Source organism: Grammomys surdaster, unplaced genomic scaffold, assembly GCF_004785775.1.
Source record: "Grammomys surdaster isolate TR1022 unplaced genomic scaffold, NIH_TR_1.0 66, whole genome shotgun sequence".
In the NCBI taxonomy this organism is placed as follows: domain Eukaryota; kingdom Metazoa; phylum Chordata; class Mammalia; order Rodentia; family Muridae; genus Grammomys; species Grammomys surdaster.
The window spans coordinates 1,124,002-1,138,265 of NW_021604568.1; the positions used below are offsets into that span (position 1 = coordinate 1,124,002).

At 48.2% G+C, this 14,264-nt stretch overlaps 1 protein-coding gene across 1 annotated transcript in view; it reads right to left on the minus strand.

The window, feature by feature from the left end:
* Positions 1 to 14,264, minus strand: part of Pik3ap1 (phosphoinositide-3-kinase adaptor protein 1) — a 111,574-nt gene that overhangs the window by 14,648 nt on the left and 82,662 nt on the right. Inside the window, exons 10-14 of the mRNA XM_028773118.1 lie at positions 13,134 to 13,328; positions 10,912 to 10,977; positions 9,302 to 9,507; positions 6,303 to 6,375; positions 116 to 271 (exon numbers count right to left, since the gene is read on the minus strand). Of these exons, the coding sequence (XP_028628951.1) occupies positions 116 to 271; positions 6,303 to 6,375; positions 9,302 to 9,507; positions 10,912 to 10,977; positions 13,134 to 13,328 (696 nt within the window). The remainder of the gene's footprint in view (positions 1 to 115; positions 272 to 6,302; positions 6,376 to 9,301; positions 9,508 to 10,911; positions 10,978 to 13,133; positions 13,329 to 14,264) is intronic.

The window sequence follows — 14,264 nt, forward strand, 5'->3', positions numbered from 1 at the left end:
GGCAAGGCCAGCAGGTGCCAGGAGTGCAGGAGGGAGGTCACCCCTGGCTTACTGCAGGAGGGAAGGTGCCCATAGCTTGCTTCAGGAGGGAGGATGCCCCTGTTTCGATGCTTACTTGCTGTGCTGGATGTGCTGTCTGTTTTCCAGTCTCCACGCCTCAGCTCTGTCCTGGCGGGGAAGACGCTCTTCCTGGGGCCGCTCTCATACACGCCAAACTCCACTTTCCCAGGCAGGTGCTGGGAATGTCGGATTGGAACCGTGATCTCCAGGTCTGGAATCAGAGGAAAAGAGGAGATTCAGGGTGGCTGTCATTGTCAAATGTCTCCCGTACTCACTGTCCATCTGTCTCCTGGGCCTGGACCCAGAGGAGAGAGAGACTCCTGGAGTCTTGTCCAGCTTCAGCAGTGAAAAGCCACAGAATCCACGATAGTCTGGCATAGTAGGGGGACGACAGAAACATGAGAAACGGGCAGAAGAGGTCTTCCATCTCAGAGAGTGGAAAGAAGATACACCTAGATGAAGCTTGGGCTCCTAGACCCACCACTTAGCAGCTCTGTCACTAACCTCTCTGAGTCAGTCCCCTGTCTAAGGAAGGGGTCATGAACACCCCTGATGGTAATAAACTGTCCTGTGCACCAAGATCATTTTAACAGCCTCATCTTCTTAGTTCACTGGATCCTCATAAAACCCAAAAGACTTACACTTCGCTATCATTCCCAGAAGCAATGAAAGTACAGAAGAGTAAAGCTGCCCCCCATTGCACAGCCGGATGTGCCAAACTGAGTTGGGAACCCTGGCACTGGAGTCCAGGCTATTCCCCACTCCCAGGGTCAAGGGCCTCTTGCTCCTTGAATTAGGGATGACAGATGAGGGTGAGTGGGATGGGTAACCTACCCTGACAACAGTGGCCTTTGGTTTGTGACCAAAGTCCTCGGTAAGGAGAAAGACAGTGACTTCTGAGGCTGATTCATGATAAAGGTACACAGTCCTTATCCAGCTCAGTGTCGACCTGACCTCTTGAACACTGGACACTGCCAGAGGTTGGTCGTTAGTCCTCCTGAGACTTCCACCCCAGGGTCCTGGGAGCATAAATCACTTGTGCTAGTGGACAGAGTGAGCTGTCTGGTATGCCACCAGCCTCCTTCCTGGTGGGTGTGAGGCAGATAAGGGAAACCACGGGAGCAAGGGTTAAAAAGGAGGATGCTTTGGGACTGTGCTTTGATCCAGACATTGCCTCACCTCACTGCTTCTGCTCTGCCAGGAAGCAAGTGTAATAGGAATTTCAAAGGCGACCTCTCTTGCCAAAGCCAGAGAGACCCACCAGGAAAGCTAATGAATAAACTAGAGCCCTACAGACTAGCGGCATGAGGGTTGTGTAGGCTGCATGCAGTGAGTGGCCTGGAACAACACCTCAAGTGTGGACTACTGGTCTTCATGGGTCCCACCCTTCCTCATTCTGGAGAAGCTGGACTTATCAGTAGACCTGGCCCTAGTGATAGCCAGCTCCCGAGACGTTCATGAAATGGAGTGTTATTCATGTCCCAGGCTCTTTGGTTACACAGCCAGGAAGCTCTTGAAGTGCTCACTTCCCTGGGCACAGATCACGGTTAAGGATATTCTCACGGGTGAACATGAAGTCTCAGAGCCCATGTGGATATACCATTCTTTCCTTTCCTTCTCAGTTTTATCTGTCTTTTTTTTAAGGCGTCACTTTATGATCTTTTAAAGGTTTCTAATCTGATTCATAATTTCACAGTGGCTAATTTCTCACCAGTCCTATGAAGAAGAAAAATAAAAACACACAGGAAGAAAAGGACCAGAGGTCAAAGGTTCAAAAACTTGGCAACAGGCTAAATGTTTCTAAAACACTGTCACGCTTTGTCTCAAGGCATGGTGTCAGGAATAATTTTCCTGTGTGTATTGATAGCTTTCCTGGGGAGTATTCATCTGTGTTATTACTTCCCTTTGAGTTTGGGGCCATTTCTATTCCACAGGTGATGCTAATCCTATGATGCACACTGAGTAAAGGAAGGGTTCTAGATATAGAAGAGATTCAGCCAGTAAGGCAAGAAACGGAACCTAGGTCTCCTGGGCCTCAGCTGGCTCCGCCTCCCAGGACACACCTGGAACACAAATATTGGCTGTCTTCCCTGTGGGGCCACTGCAGCAACAAGTTCCACCTGTACAGCTGATTTTCTGTACTGTCAACTCCATACACTACAAAGACCAGAGCCACTCCCCAGGGCTGAAAACCATGAATGGAAGATCCATTTTCAAGGGTCCTAGATGTTTCAACCCAAATGAAAGAAAAAATTGTAATATGTGTTATTTTCTATGGCAACTGGAGCTTCCAAATTTGAGTCAGTCTGGGGTTAGAATGAGTTACATTTCTTAGAAAATGTCTCACAGATTGAGGTGCCACTCACCAGCTCCCAAGGCTCTTAGTGATCAATGAGATGTGTGCCAATGGTTTTCAGTAGTTTGGGTGCAACAGAATTCTCTCTGCCAGTGGCCCATAAGTATACATCTAGAGGTCCTGAGGCCCACACAGAGTGCATTGTGGAGACCCACAGAACAGAGCACTGCAAGCCAGTATGTAAACTTAGAATTAAAGTTTACAGTTTAATAAGCCTTATCTACCCAACCATAAATGATGCCTTCTCTTTGGCAGGTGGCCTGATACCTCCAGCCTCACCCCAAAGGACAGAGTCTAACTTCCCAATACCCAGTATTCCTGGCCAGAACAAGGCACCAGCTCTCCTAGAACCAGAGTTACACATAATTGTAAGCTATCATGTAGGTGCTGGGAACCCTCTGGCTCCTGTGTGAGAACAGCAAGTGCTCTTAACCATGAGCCATCTCTCAAAATGGTGCTACTGGGTGGTGGTGGAAGCTTTGAGAGGTGAGGCCAAGGAGAGGCCTTTAGGTTATTGGAGGCTGCCCTTGAAAGAGACCTTCCTGTCTTTCCACCTTTCTGTCTCCTTTCTAGCTGTGAGGGAAATTTTGTTTGTCTATGCTCTCTGTACGGCCTCTGACGTACAGCCTCTGATGTACAGCCTCTGATGTACAGCCTCTGATGTGTGCACCATGGTAAATCAGTGGTGTTCAGAAGACAACCTAAGAGAGCTGATTCTCTCCTCCCATCATGTGGGCCCTGAGGATCAAACTTGCGTCACCAGACTTAGCAGCAAGGGCCTTTCATCCACTGAGTCACCTTGATGGCCCCAAGCCTTTTTTATTTATAAGTTGATTATCTCAGCTATTTGTTACAATAATGGAAAGTTAACTAGCAGTATCCAAATATACATAGTTTAGTCTTTTAATAGGCACAGCACTAATTATAGTCACTGACATAAAAATAGTAAAAAAAAAAAAAAATTACCCTTCTCCAAAGCAAAATCCCATGTCACAGGATCTGGAAAGAGGGGAGGGAAGTTGGCCGTGCTTCTTTGGAGACCCTGACACATTGATCATTCTGATTTAGACTATAGATACAGGTGGAGGGAAGTCAATACTCAGAGCCTGATTAGCCTTGGGTGAACTTTGTGGAGTCCTATGATGTAGCCTAGGATGGTCCAGAACTGTGGTCCTCCTGATTTAACCTTCCAAGTCCTGGGATATAGGTGTCTGCCACAGTGCTCAGACTGTTCTCCCATATGACAAATGGAGCCAGGGGAAGATAGCTATAATGAGATCCAGAAGCCTCAGCGCATGAGCCAGACCACTGGCCCCTGAGTGTGTGTGTCTACTGCTGTACCCTCCCAGCCTTCGCACACTGGGGTTATCAGCCAAGATACAGCCTATGCTTTAAAAGCTTGACACAGCTCATTTCATCGGGGCTTGTGTCTTTGTGTGCATATGCTCTACTTTTAAAAAGAGCTTCAGTCCTTTCCCACTGAGAGCCCTACTTTCTGAGCCCAGGTGACTGCCGATCATGGGCCTGGCTTTCTCCCACGTCAGCTATCTCCTCCTCTCTACCAGGTAGGCAGACATGCTGAGCCCCCACCCCCTACCCCAGGGAGAGGGTTACATATTTAAAATCTAGATACTTAAAAAAGAAGTGCTAGGAGTTCCCTAAGCCCTTTTCCTTAGCTACTCAAAATCATTAATATTCTCTAAGCCAACTACTTTTGGAAAAAACACAATGCTAGGGAAAACCACACCCACCCACATGAGCAAAAGCACAACTCAGGAACTAGCAGATCACACACACACACAGGAGCCTGGGCTTCTTCTGGAGCTGGATGTTGACACTTGGTGACTGTGTGGAATGATCACTGTCAGCAGACATTTAACAGAAAGCCTTAATTTCAACAGAGACTTCCTGAGTGCCATCAGGACTGTACTACAGATTGAGGAGTCATCGGGATGCAAAACATGCATGTTCCCGCCATCTTGGAACTTATGGCGGGTGGGAGGGAGGGTTCTGGAGCATGACTACAACAGAAGACTAAGGAAATCCTGGTCCATGCTACAGAGAGCAGGAAGCAAGGGCTCATCTAAAGATTGGCAGAGAAGCCTCTTTGGTGGAAGACAAGGAGCCAGTAGGCTGAGTTGTAGGGAAAGCAGCAAGTGCAAAGGCCCTAAGGAGAGACCTGTGCTTGCTTGTTGGAGCAATATGAGGAATTTATCAATGCTCAGGCCCCGGCAGAAATTGAGTACAGAAGTCACACAATATGGGGCCTTGGGGGCCAGAGCATTGAGTCTGCTTTTCCTCTGAGTGGGTCAAGAACCCCTGGAGTACTTAGAGGAGAGTGTGGCATACTCCAATATTAAATTTTTTGCATTATTACTGTCATTTTTAATTATATGTCTGTGGGTGCAGTTCCCCATTGTGGCCAGAAGAGGGCAGAGGACCCCTTGAAGTTGGAGATAAACGTGGCAAGAATGACCCAATATGACTGCTGGAAACTAAACTCAGGTCTTCGAAAAGAGTAATACAGACTTTTAGCCACTGATTCATTTTTCTAGCCCCTAGTGTTTATCATCATCATCATCATCATCATCATCAATCAATCAATCAAATTTTGTGATAGGGTCACATTGTGTAAACAAGCTGCCCTCAAACTCGCAGATAATTGTCCCTCTCTGCTTCATAAGTGACTTTCCATTACACCCAGCCATATGACACTTCATTTATAAAAGGACACTGGCTGTAGATTGGAGGATAAACTGCAGAGGGGTGAGAGTACACAGGGTGGAGTTGAGTCCGGAAGCTACTGTACTAGTTCCACCAAGAGATGGTGGTGGTTTGGCTTTAGCCATGGCACAGAAGGAAGAGCCACACTTAGCCTGCACGTTCGAGTGGGAGTCCTGGGAATGAGGAAATGAAGTAACAGTGACTAGGGCAGAACGAGACATGCCTGGGACAACAAGCAGGCCCTCCAGGTGTCCTGACGTAAACAGAATACGGAAGCCTACAATGGCCCAAAGTCTTCTCAGCAGAGGGGCTGCTAGACTGACCCACAGCCCCATAAGAATGCAGGCGTGAAGGAAGAGCCTTAGCAAGAGGCCTGTGGGGACGTCCAGGCTCAGAAGTCACCTGTCGACAGCTGAACACAAAAGAAGGCCTGGATTTTGTTTAGTTCTCTACGTAAGGGGCTCGTCTTGCCGAAGTTGAGCACAGAGGCTCAACCTGCTGAAGGCTCTTTGTCCTTGCTCAGGAAGTGTGGTGTCACATGGCTGGTGTCATGAGAGATTTGGAGGGGAGAAGACAGAAGATCCCATTCACAGTGTATATAACAGTCACCCCTGGCCTTACTGTCACATAGTAGGTCCCTAGTCACCCCTGGCCTTACGGTCACATAGTGGGTCCCTAGTCACCCCTGGCCTTACTGTCACATAGTGGGTCCCTAGTCATCCCTGGCCTTACTGTCACATAGTAGGTCCCTAGTCACCCCTGGCCTTACTGTCACAGAGTGGGTCCCTAGGTACTCAGGATAAAGATGACCCACTCTCAGGAGAGTGGGGCTTTCTCTGCTCTCTTTGGTACCCTAAGTGCCAAGATGGAGCCAAGAATGAAGATGGAAGCATCCTCTGTGGGTGGGCGGGGGCTCTGTCCATTCATTCTCTCATGGGAGGTGACATGGTTTTCCCAGTACCAAGCATTTATAGAAGGGACAAAACAAAACCGTCATCTCAAAGGATCTCCCCGTCTAATGAAGAACCTGGATCTGCAAACAGACAAGGAGTCTGTCCACTCAGGCCACAGCAGAAGGGAGAGAGAGTCAGCGATGGCAGCAATGACAGCTCCTAGTGATGCAACATCCCCTTGTGATGACGTGCACTGAGAAGCCACCTACCTGCATGCTTTCCTGACTTCTGCTTCTCTCTCTGTCTTCGGGTAATGCTGTCTCTTAGTCTTTTGAGATTTTCCTGGAAAATAATTTATCTGTTGTTTAAGTATCCAGAAGAATGACACCCTTTGGACATTGGAACTTCATTCTTATTTAATGCTCTCTCTAGGCACTAGGATGCTACTGTCACATCTTTCAACATGGCCCCCAGAGACTCAAGTCTGATACATTGTGTCTGAAATGTGTCATTTTTCTACAGTAGCATCTGCTCTCAGATGCCCAGTCCTATCTCAGTGTTAGAACCCGCTGCCTTCCTCCACTCTTACCTCATGACCAACGCCACCCTGACACGCTCACAGATTCAAATTCATTCCTGTGTCTCACTGTGCTCTCTCCACAGTCCTCTGACTTCAGGGGACCCTAATTGCTATAAATCTGTCCCAGGCCTGAGTCAAGGCTATCTTCCTGAAGCCTTCCCCAGATGACCCCAGGCCTTAGTCCTGTCCATGCCAACCACCTGGGTTACACTGCCTTGCATACAGTGTATGTATGTGTACACACATGTACCCTGCCTCTTCAAGGACACCATGGACTTTCCAAAGACCAGGTTTATGGATCTTGCCATAATTCAATCGTTTGGTCCACTATAGTCATTCAATGAATGTTGACTGGGTACAAGAAGGTCAACATTAGTTTCTAACTTAAGTCAGTGCATAGCAGCAGTGCCTGGGCATCCCAGGGAAGGTTAGCATCTGAGTATCCAGTACTCTGGGGAAATGTCTAAACAGTCTGGTTGGAGTAGTAGGTGGTTATGAGAGAGACATAGGAAGCCAGACTGGAAGGGCTGGCTAGTCTGCAGCTGTGGGCCAAAGACCAAGGGACAAGAAACATCATAAGCTAGCCATCATAATGACCTGGGAGTGGAAGAGACAGAGGCAAGGAGACTCGTCTAGTGGCGAAGTAGCTGGCCCAATGCAGGTGACCAGCCAACAATGAGGCATGGCTAAAGGAATGGAAAGACACAAAGGAAAACCAAAAGTAGGTGAGTTTTCCAGCTACTGTCTGTGAGTGGGAGAACCTCAAAGTCTGCCTGGGGCCTTGAGAGATAAACAGAAAGGAGGCTACTTGGCCGGACAAGCCTCAGGTCTAGCGCCCCTCAGGAGAACATGACCAGCTAATGGGCGCAATTTTAGAACTGGACAAGAGTTATCTGTACAAAGAGCTAAAGAGAGCCTAGTGGCAGTGCCCACTCTCAAGGGACAGGGAAGAAAGAGACAGAGGAACAGACAGAAGCAGAGGGAAAAGAAAGTGGGTACCCCAGGATGAGCTAGCATATTACAGTCCTGGACAGGGGAGGCTGTCAGGGTATAGACGTATGTGTACTTCCGTTGGCTGGGGATTTCTACTATGAACATGGACCCCAGGATGTGTCTGGGAACTCTGAGCAAGTCAGCAGGGGAGAAGCTGCCTGAGTATAGATATGGGGAGAAAGCTGATGGTTCCTCTGCGCTCTAACTACGGGCTTTTCCATCTGAGCCACAGTTCCTGAAATAATGACTCTGAGACTTATTATGTATGAATAACTGCCACATGCTTTGGCTTGCTCCCACTAGCTCAGAAGTCAATTATACTATTTAAACCAGTCTAAGTTCTCCTCAGTTTCATGTGTCTGTCTCCTCAGTGTTGGAGCAAATCTGTTCCCAACCCTGACTCTTTCCCAGAGTTCCTCTGCCTGCTGCCGGAACTCTCACCTCCTATTTCCTGCCTCAGCTAATGGGCCATGAGCATTTTATTGACTGGTGATGCTTCCCTATGGAAGATTCTCGAACACTGCCCCAGGTGTGAGAAATGCTTTTCCTGACTCACACTCTCTCCCCCTTCCCTTCACATGTCAGAGATGGTCAAATGAAGGCACAGCAGGCACGCGCCATCCAGCTGTAAGAGGCAGAATAGGGCTGTGACTTGGGCTGCCAGCTCCAGAGACACTTTGACACATAGTCACAGTACTTAGAGGGGAAGAAAAAAAAAATCCGTGTTGGGTCAGTAGACTTTGCTCAAGGTGGCAGCTGTCCTAGGGCTCCTGGAGACCTGTGTTTAACATCACAGGGTTTATTTTCTCATAAAAATCCTCAAGCCTGCTGGCCTTGGTGGTGCATGCATGTAATCCCAGCACTCCAGAGGCAGAAGCAAGTGGATCTCTACGTGTCTGGTCTACATAGTGAGCTCTAGGTCAGCCATATCTTCTATATAAAATCCTATGTTTATATGAAAGACTATGTATAAAATCCTGTCTCAAAACAACAATCTTCAGACCACACAGATAAAGCAAGATTCTGCTGTGATCTCCAGTCCTCTCTTCTGTGTTCTCCCAGAGGGCAACCCTGAGATGGATGGTGTGTTTGGCGTTTTACAGATCTTTGCCTTTGTATTTACAAAGTGCTTAGAGAGGTGTGCAGTGTGTGTGTGTGTGTGTGTGTGTGTGTGAGAGAGAGAGAGAGAGAGACAGAGAGAGAGAGACAGAGAGAGAGAAAGAGAGAGAGAGAGACAGACAGACAGACAGACAGACAGATAAATTTTTTAACTCAGGAAGTTAGGCTCTGCAGCTTGAAATGCTAATTTCATCCTACTTCTTGAGATCTTTCCAAGTTTTCTTCATGTCCTAAAGAGTGAAGATCAACTGTGAGGGCGTAGAAAAGGACCCCAAAGAACAGAGCTACCAAGCAGAGGTGGCAGGCTACGTGCCAAGACAAAACTGGCAGATAGAAGAAATTTGTTCCTGACCTCCAGCCTCATAAAGCATTTAGTCAGGGCTCCAGACAAGGAAACTCATAGGCAAGTACACTCAACATCCACATGTTCCCCCATCCAGTTCCAATGTCATACACGACAGCTTCAGCTGTCTTCTCTGCTGCTAGGCAGGGAGCAGGGAGGAGGGAGCAGGGAGCGGGGGGGGGGGGGGGGGGGGGCCTGGGAAAAAACCACCCGGGGGTGGCACAGCAGGCTACCTGCTGGAAGCGGAAGGACTCTGACCGCTTCTTCTGATTGAGTTGCCACTCCTTGAAGTGCAGCACAGCCTCATCCACATTGACGATGCCCAGCTTCACCTGTTCCTGCAGGGTAATAAGCTGCCGCTGGCCTGGCGTCTTCATCCCAGCAAACGGGTCGTAGATGCTCGACGGTGGCCTGTCCCTCCATGGCCTCACAAGCGGCTCTGGAAAGAAGGGCAGATTAAAATGGTGGGCACAGACTCCAGGGAACAGTCTGCCATATCCAGAAGAAACAATGACCTATGGAACAAAGAGAGGGTGGGGGACAGGGAACGAGGGCGGGAAAGTCGCTGATAATTTCAAAACCTATTGCATTCAAGCAGATAAAGCCATAAGACGGATGGGAGGGGCAACATCTGCTGAACATACAGAACGTTGACTGCGAAGGCATCTAAGACAGTGTTTCTTCGCCCGGAGACTGACGATGTTTGGGCTAGCTCATCACTCTGCATCGTGGGGCTCGTTCTGTGCATTAGGAGTAATGAACAGTATCTCTGGTCACCACCCATTGGATGACTTTTCTTGGATTCAACAACCCAAAATGTCCCCAATTATTGCTAAGTGCCCTCTGGGGAGAGAGATCAAAACACTCCCTCTATTTCAGAATCAATGTTTTAGACATAAATTCCCTCATAGAACAGAAAAGTCCTCAGGAAGAGTCCAGCCAGGAAGCTTCTCTCAGCCCTGTCTCTGAACTGATGGGCACAAAATACCCATGAGATTGCTTGCTACCTTGGTCCAGTGGCACTGGTATAAACTAGGTGCTTAGTGCCAGCAGGTTGTCCTTGGGCTGTTCTGTATCAACCTCTATTTCTTCATGATTAAAAAACAGCTTTCTATCTCAGAGGTAAGAGAGCAGCTTGCCAGTCTCCTGTCTGCAACCCGAACCACTTGCAGAAGTGACTGGGCCATTGGGACATGTGAGGACAACTTGACATCATATATCTCAGTTCATGTAGTATGTTCCAGATTTCCCATGACCAGTCTTTGAGGAATCTCTTTGCATGCTTACACCCCACTGGGGCTGCGGTTCCAAGCTGTCTTAAGTGGGGTAATGCTGACTGCCTAGGCGGAGCATCAGGAAGCTGATAAACTTTCCCCTGCAGTACTTAGTGCCTTCCAAATTTCCTTAAAAGGTCTTTGGGAAAACCGGATATCCCGGTTGTTACAAGAAGGTAACTCTGATCAAAGCTGACACAAAGCAAGGTGGAGCCGGGAAAGACAAGGGCAGCAAGTAGCTCAGGAGGGCTGTGCCACACACAGGTGAAGACAGAGCTGGGCCCACTGCCATGCCCTTGGCATCGGCCTCAACCCCCTGTTCTATATGGATGCCTGTCTATTAGCACTCTCTGTGGGGGCAGTTTGTACAATAATCTAGGGTCCCCCAGATTCTCTCCCCCCTTTCCTTTGCCTTCTGTAAGAGATTCTGAGGCATCGACCCTGAGCTACCACTTGGATCTCTCTCAGTGAACGCCATGTGCTGCTGTCACGCACGGCCACCCTTGTTAGAGGAATCCTCCTGGAAGTTCCACTTGTATGTAGAAAGTCAAGGGCATGCCCTGGCTCACCTTTTCTGATGCTCTCTGAAGAAACATAGAAATTCCCGAGCCGCTCCTGACTTTTTTCTGCAAAAACTGTGAAAGAAAGAATATTCTGAGTGGAGGCAAGACGTCTTTCTCAGAGGCATTGTGACACGTTTACAAAAATATTAACCTTGTGCAAAAAAAAAAATCGTAATAAACATGTAGTCATGACCACTGTACACAAATTTCTGGAAGAATACAGTGAGAGAGAGCAGAGAGTCTCAAATAAAGACAAGGCAGACACATGAGCTCTCCAGCTCAAAGACAAGCCAGTCAGAGAATGTCCACAGCATGTTTAAAATTGTTAAAGACTCAGGTGGGTGGCGGTGGCAATGCACACCTTTGATCCCAGCACTCGGGAGGCTGAGGAAGGTGGATCTTAGTTCAAGGCCAGCCTAGGTCTGCAGAGTGAGTTTCAGGACAGCCAGGGCTACATAGTGAGACCCTGTTTTGAAAAACCAAGAGAAAAAAAGAAAAGGGTTATAGAGGCTGGAGAAACGGCTGAATTGGCGAAACACTTGCTCTGCAGACATGAGATCTCAGCACCCACATGCATGCTGGGTATGGTGGCCCACATCTATAATCCCAGTCAGTACTGCGGAGTTGGAGACAAGCTGAGTCCGGGAGCTTGCTGAATTGGTGAGCTCAAGTTGAGGATGGAGGGAAGGAAAGAGCTACGGGAAGAAGGAAGTGTTCCAGGATCCCCAAACAGAAGCATCTGTGAAGACCCTGCAGCTAGAGAACACGAGGAAGCACCTAGTAGCCCAATCCGTACTTGAAAGCAAAATTCTACCCCAGTAGAACGGGTCAAACATTCCCCTCTGGAGACACCAAGATGAAGCCACTGGTGGGGAACAGGCATAGGACAACAGAGGAGATTGGAACGTGAACCGTTAGCAGGTGGAAGTTCCCTGGGCTTTGAAGAGGACTCCCTGAGTTCAAATCCCATCACTCATATGTTGTATGATCTAAAAAGCTTGACTTTTTCCATGCTTTTTCTTCTGTAGAATGAAGACTATAAACACTGGGTTGTCATGGGAACTAAGGGCTAGTGTGTAGCAAGGTGCTTGAAACACAGTCTGGTGCAAGTAAACATGCACCATTAGCTTTTATTATCATTATTTGTTTCTAAGCTTTGAGATGGATGCCAGTGGGATAGTGATGTCATGCTATAGCCCAGCATAGGGTTGCTGAACTGGGTAAAGCCAAAACAAAACCAAAGAAGTTAACTACGTGGAACATGGGTGCATTCGAATGTATTTGCTGCTTATCTGAAACTCAGAATCAACTGGACATCCTGTATTTTATTCGGCAGCCCCAACCTGAGGCTACAGCTGGGCGCCCCTTGCTCCAGCACACCTTCCACGATGCATGCTATCCAAAACGGATAACAGTGGGTGGTGAGGTGCATGTCTGTAATCCCAGCACTTGGGAAGCAGAAGCAGAAGGATCTCTGTGAGTTCCTGGCCAGCCTGGTCTACAGAGCAAGTTTCAGGACAACCTGGGCTACATGGGGAAATCCTGTCTCAAACAAAACCAAATAGAGGACGGGTCAGGAGTGAGTTCAGAGTTGGCAATTTTGCTCATACTGAGCATAAAACCATACTAATAAAGTCAAGTCCTGGAGCATAATTACAGTGCCTTCGATCTCTAACTGGCATCCCAGGAAAAATAATGAAGTCAAACTAAATTCTTGCCAGGTTTTGTTAACATGAGAAAGCAGACAGCCTGATTTAGTGGCTAAAACATCGTCTGCAGAGTCAGGGTCGCTGGCACTGCTGTGTTGTGACTGACCTTCTGATCTTCCATTTCCCGTCCATAAAATGGGGATCGTGGCCCTTACCCAAAAGGCTATTGTAAAAAATTAAGAGTGAAGAATATTTCTGGTAGATGTCAACAAGTATCAACCATTAAAATGATGAACAGTGACAACAGGACAAGTTATGAGATAGAAATGTACTAGCTTCTCATTTACCTCTGTCCTTACTATTGTACATGAGTGCTTCCAGGAAGGCAGCACTGAATCCAACCACTGTCCTTGGTCTAGCTGCAGAGTTCGTGCTGACCTATGACCTATCACCTATCACCCTGGCTGGAGACCATCCAAGGGAAGACAATCTGAGCAACCCTTCAGAAAGCCAGGGAACCGGGACATTCCTGCTGAATGTCAGAAGCCCCCACTGAGCCCCGTCTCGGGCCACACTTACCTTTAGAAATGTATGGCTCATTGTCAGGCAGTGGGTGAGGGCCGGGAGCGCTGGCCTCTGGCCTGGGCACAGGGACAGGGGGCCTGTTAGCCAGGTCCACAGAGAAGGTCTCATCTTCATCCACAGTGTGATAAAGTTCTTCCCCACAGGGAGGGTGCTGCTCTCTCTCCAAACTGGCTGGTTTCACACTGTTACCTAAAACACAGAGAAAGGTGACTGAGTTACAGAACAGTGGTCCAGGCAGGTCGGGAGGGCAAATATTCTCTGATGCTAAAGTAACAACCTGTGGCCAAAGGCTTCCCATGAGGCATCTCCTGTACCACTTGCTCAGAACCCATGAAAGCAACCACAAGAAGAACACCAAGGTCTCCTTCACCGTCCACCTGCCCAGCCCAGGACCGGAGCCACAGATTCAGTTGCCTCGATCTTAGAATTCTGTTACTCATCTCAGTATAGTTAAGGGGGAAGAGGGTTCCTTACGCCAAAGCCTGAGGACGCCCAGAACCACTTCCTGGTGTCTGAGCAGCACTGAAATGATGCCCTGCATCCTCGTCACCTACTTCAGCATCTCCTTGTCCTCCCCACAGTGGCTACAGGGTATGACTCTTCTTTGCTGAGCACAGTTCTCGGCTCATTTTTCTGCATGTTCTTGCATCTGGTTTTTAATAAACACGTTGAGTTGTTACTACCGGTAACAACTCAGTTTCCACGTGAAAAAAAAATGAAGCTTTGAGGATTTAAATAATGTGTCCAAAGACTCTGAGAGCCAGGCCAGTACCCAGAAACGCTACCTCTACAGCTATCCTTCTCCTCAACTATCTACTGTTTCCCACTCCCTCACACTGCTCCCCCCATTAAAACAAAACCACTGAGGAGAGAAGCTTGCCTCCCTCTTCTGCTCAACAGCACCCCACAATCCCTGTGTTCTCTACATTGATCTGCTTCTTTGATCAACACCACTCAGTCAACAAATCCGCTTCCAATGTCTGCCTGAGGTATAGGAATAGGGCTTGGGTCTCCTTCCTGAGGAGGTCACAACTCAGAGATTAATTAAGTCAGCCTGCCTCCTCTCCCAGTAGTTTTCTGACCTGGGCAAACTTTGTGGAACTCCAGGGAAAGCTTGGAGCTACT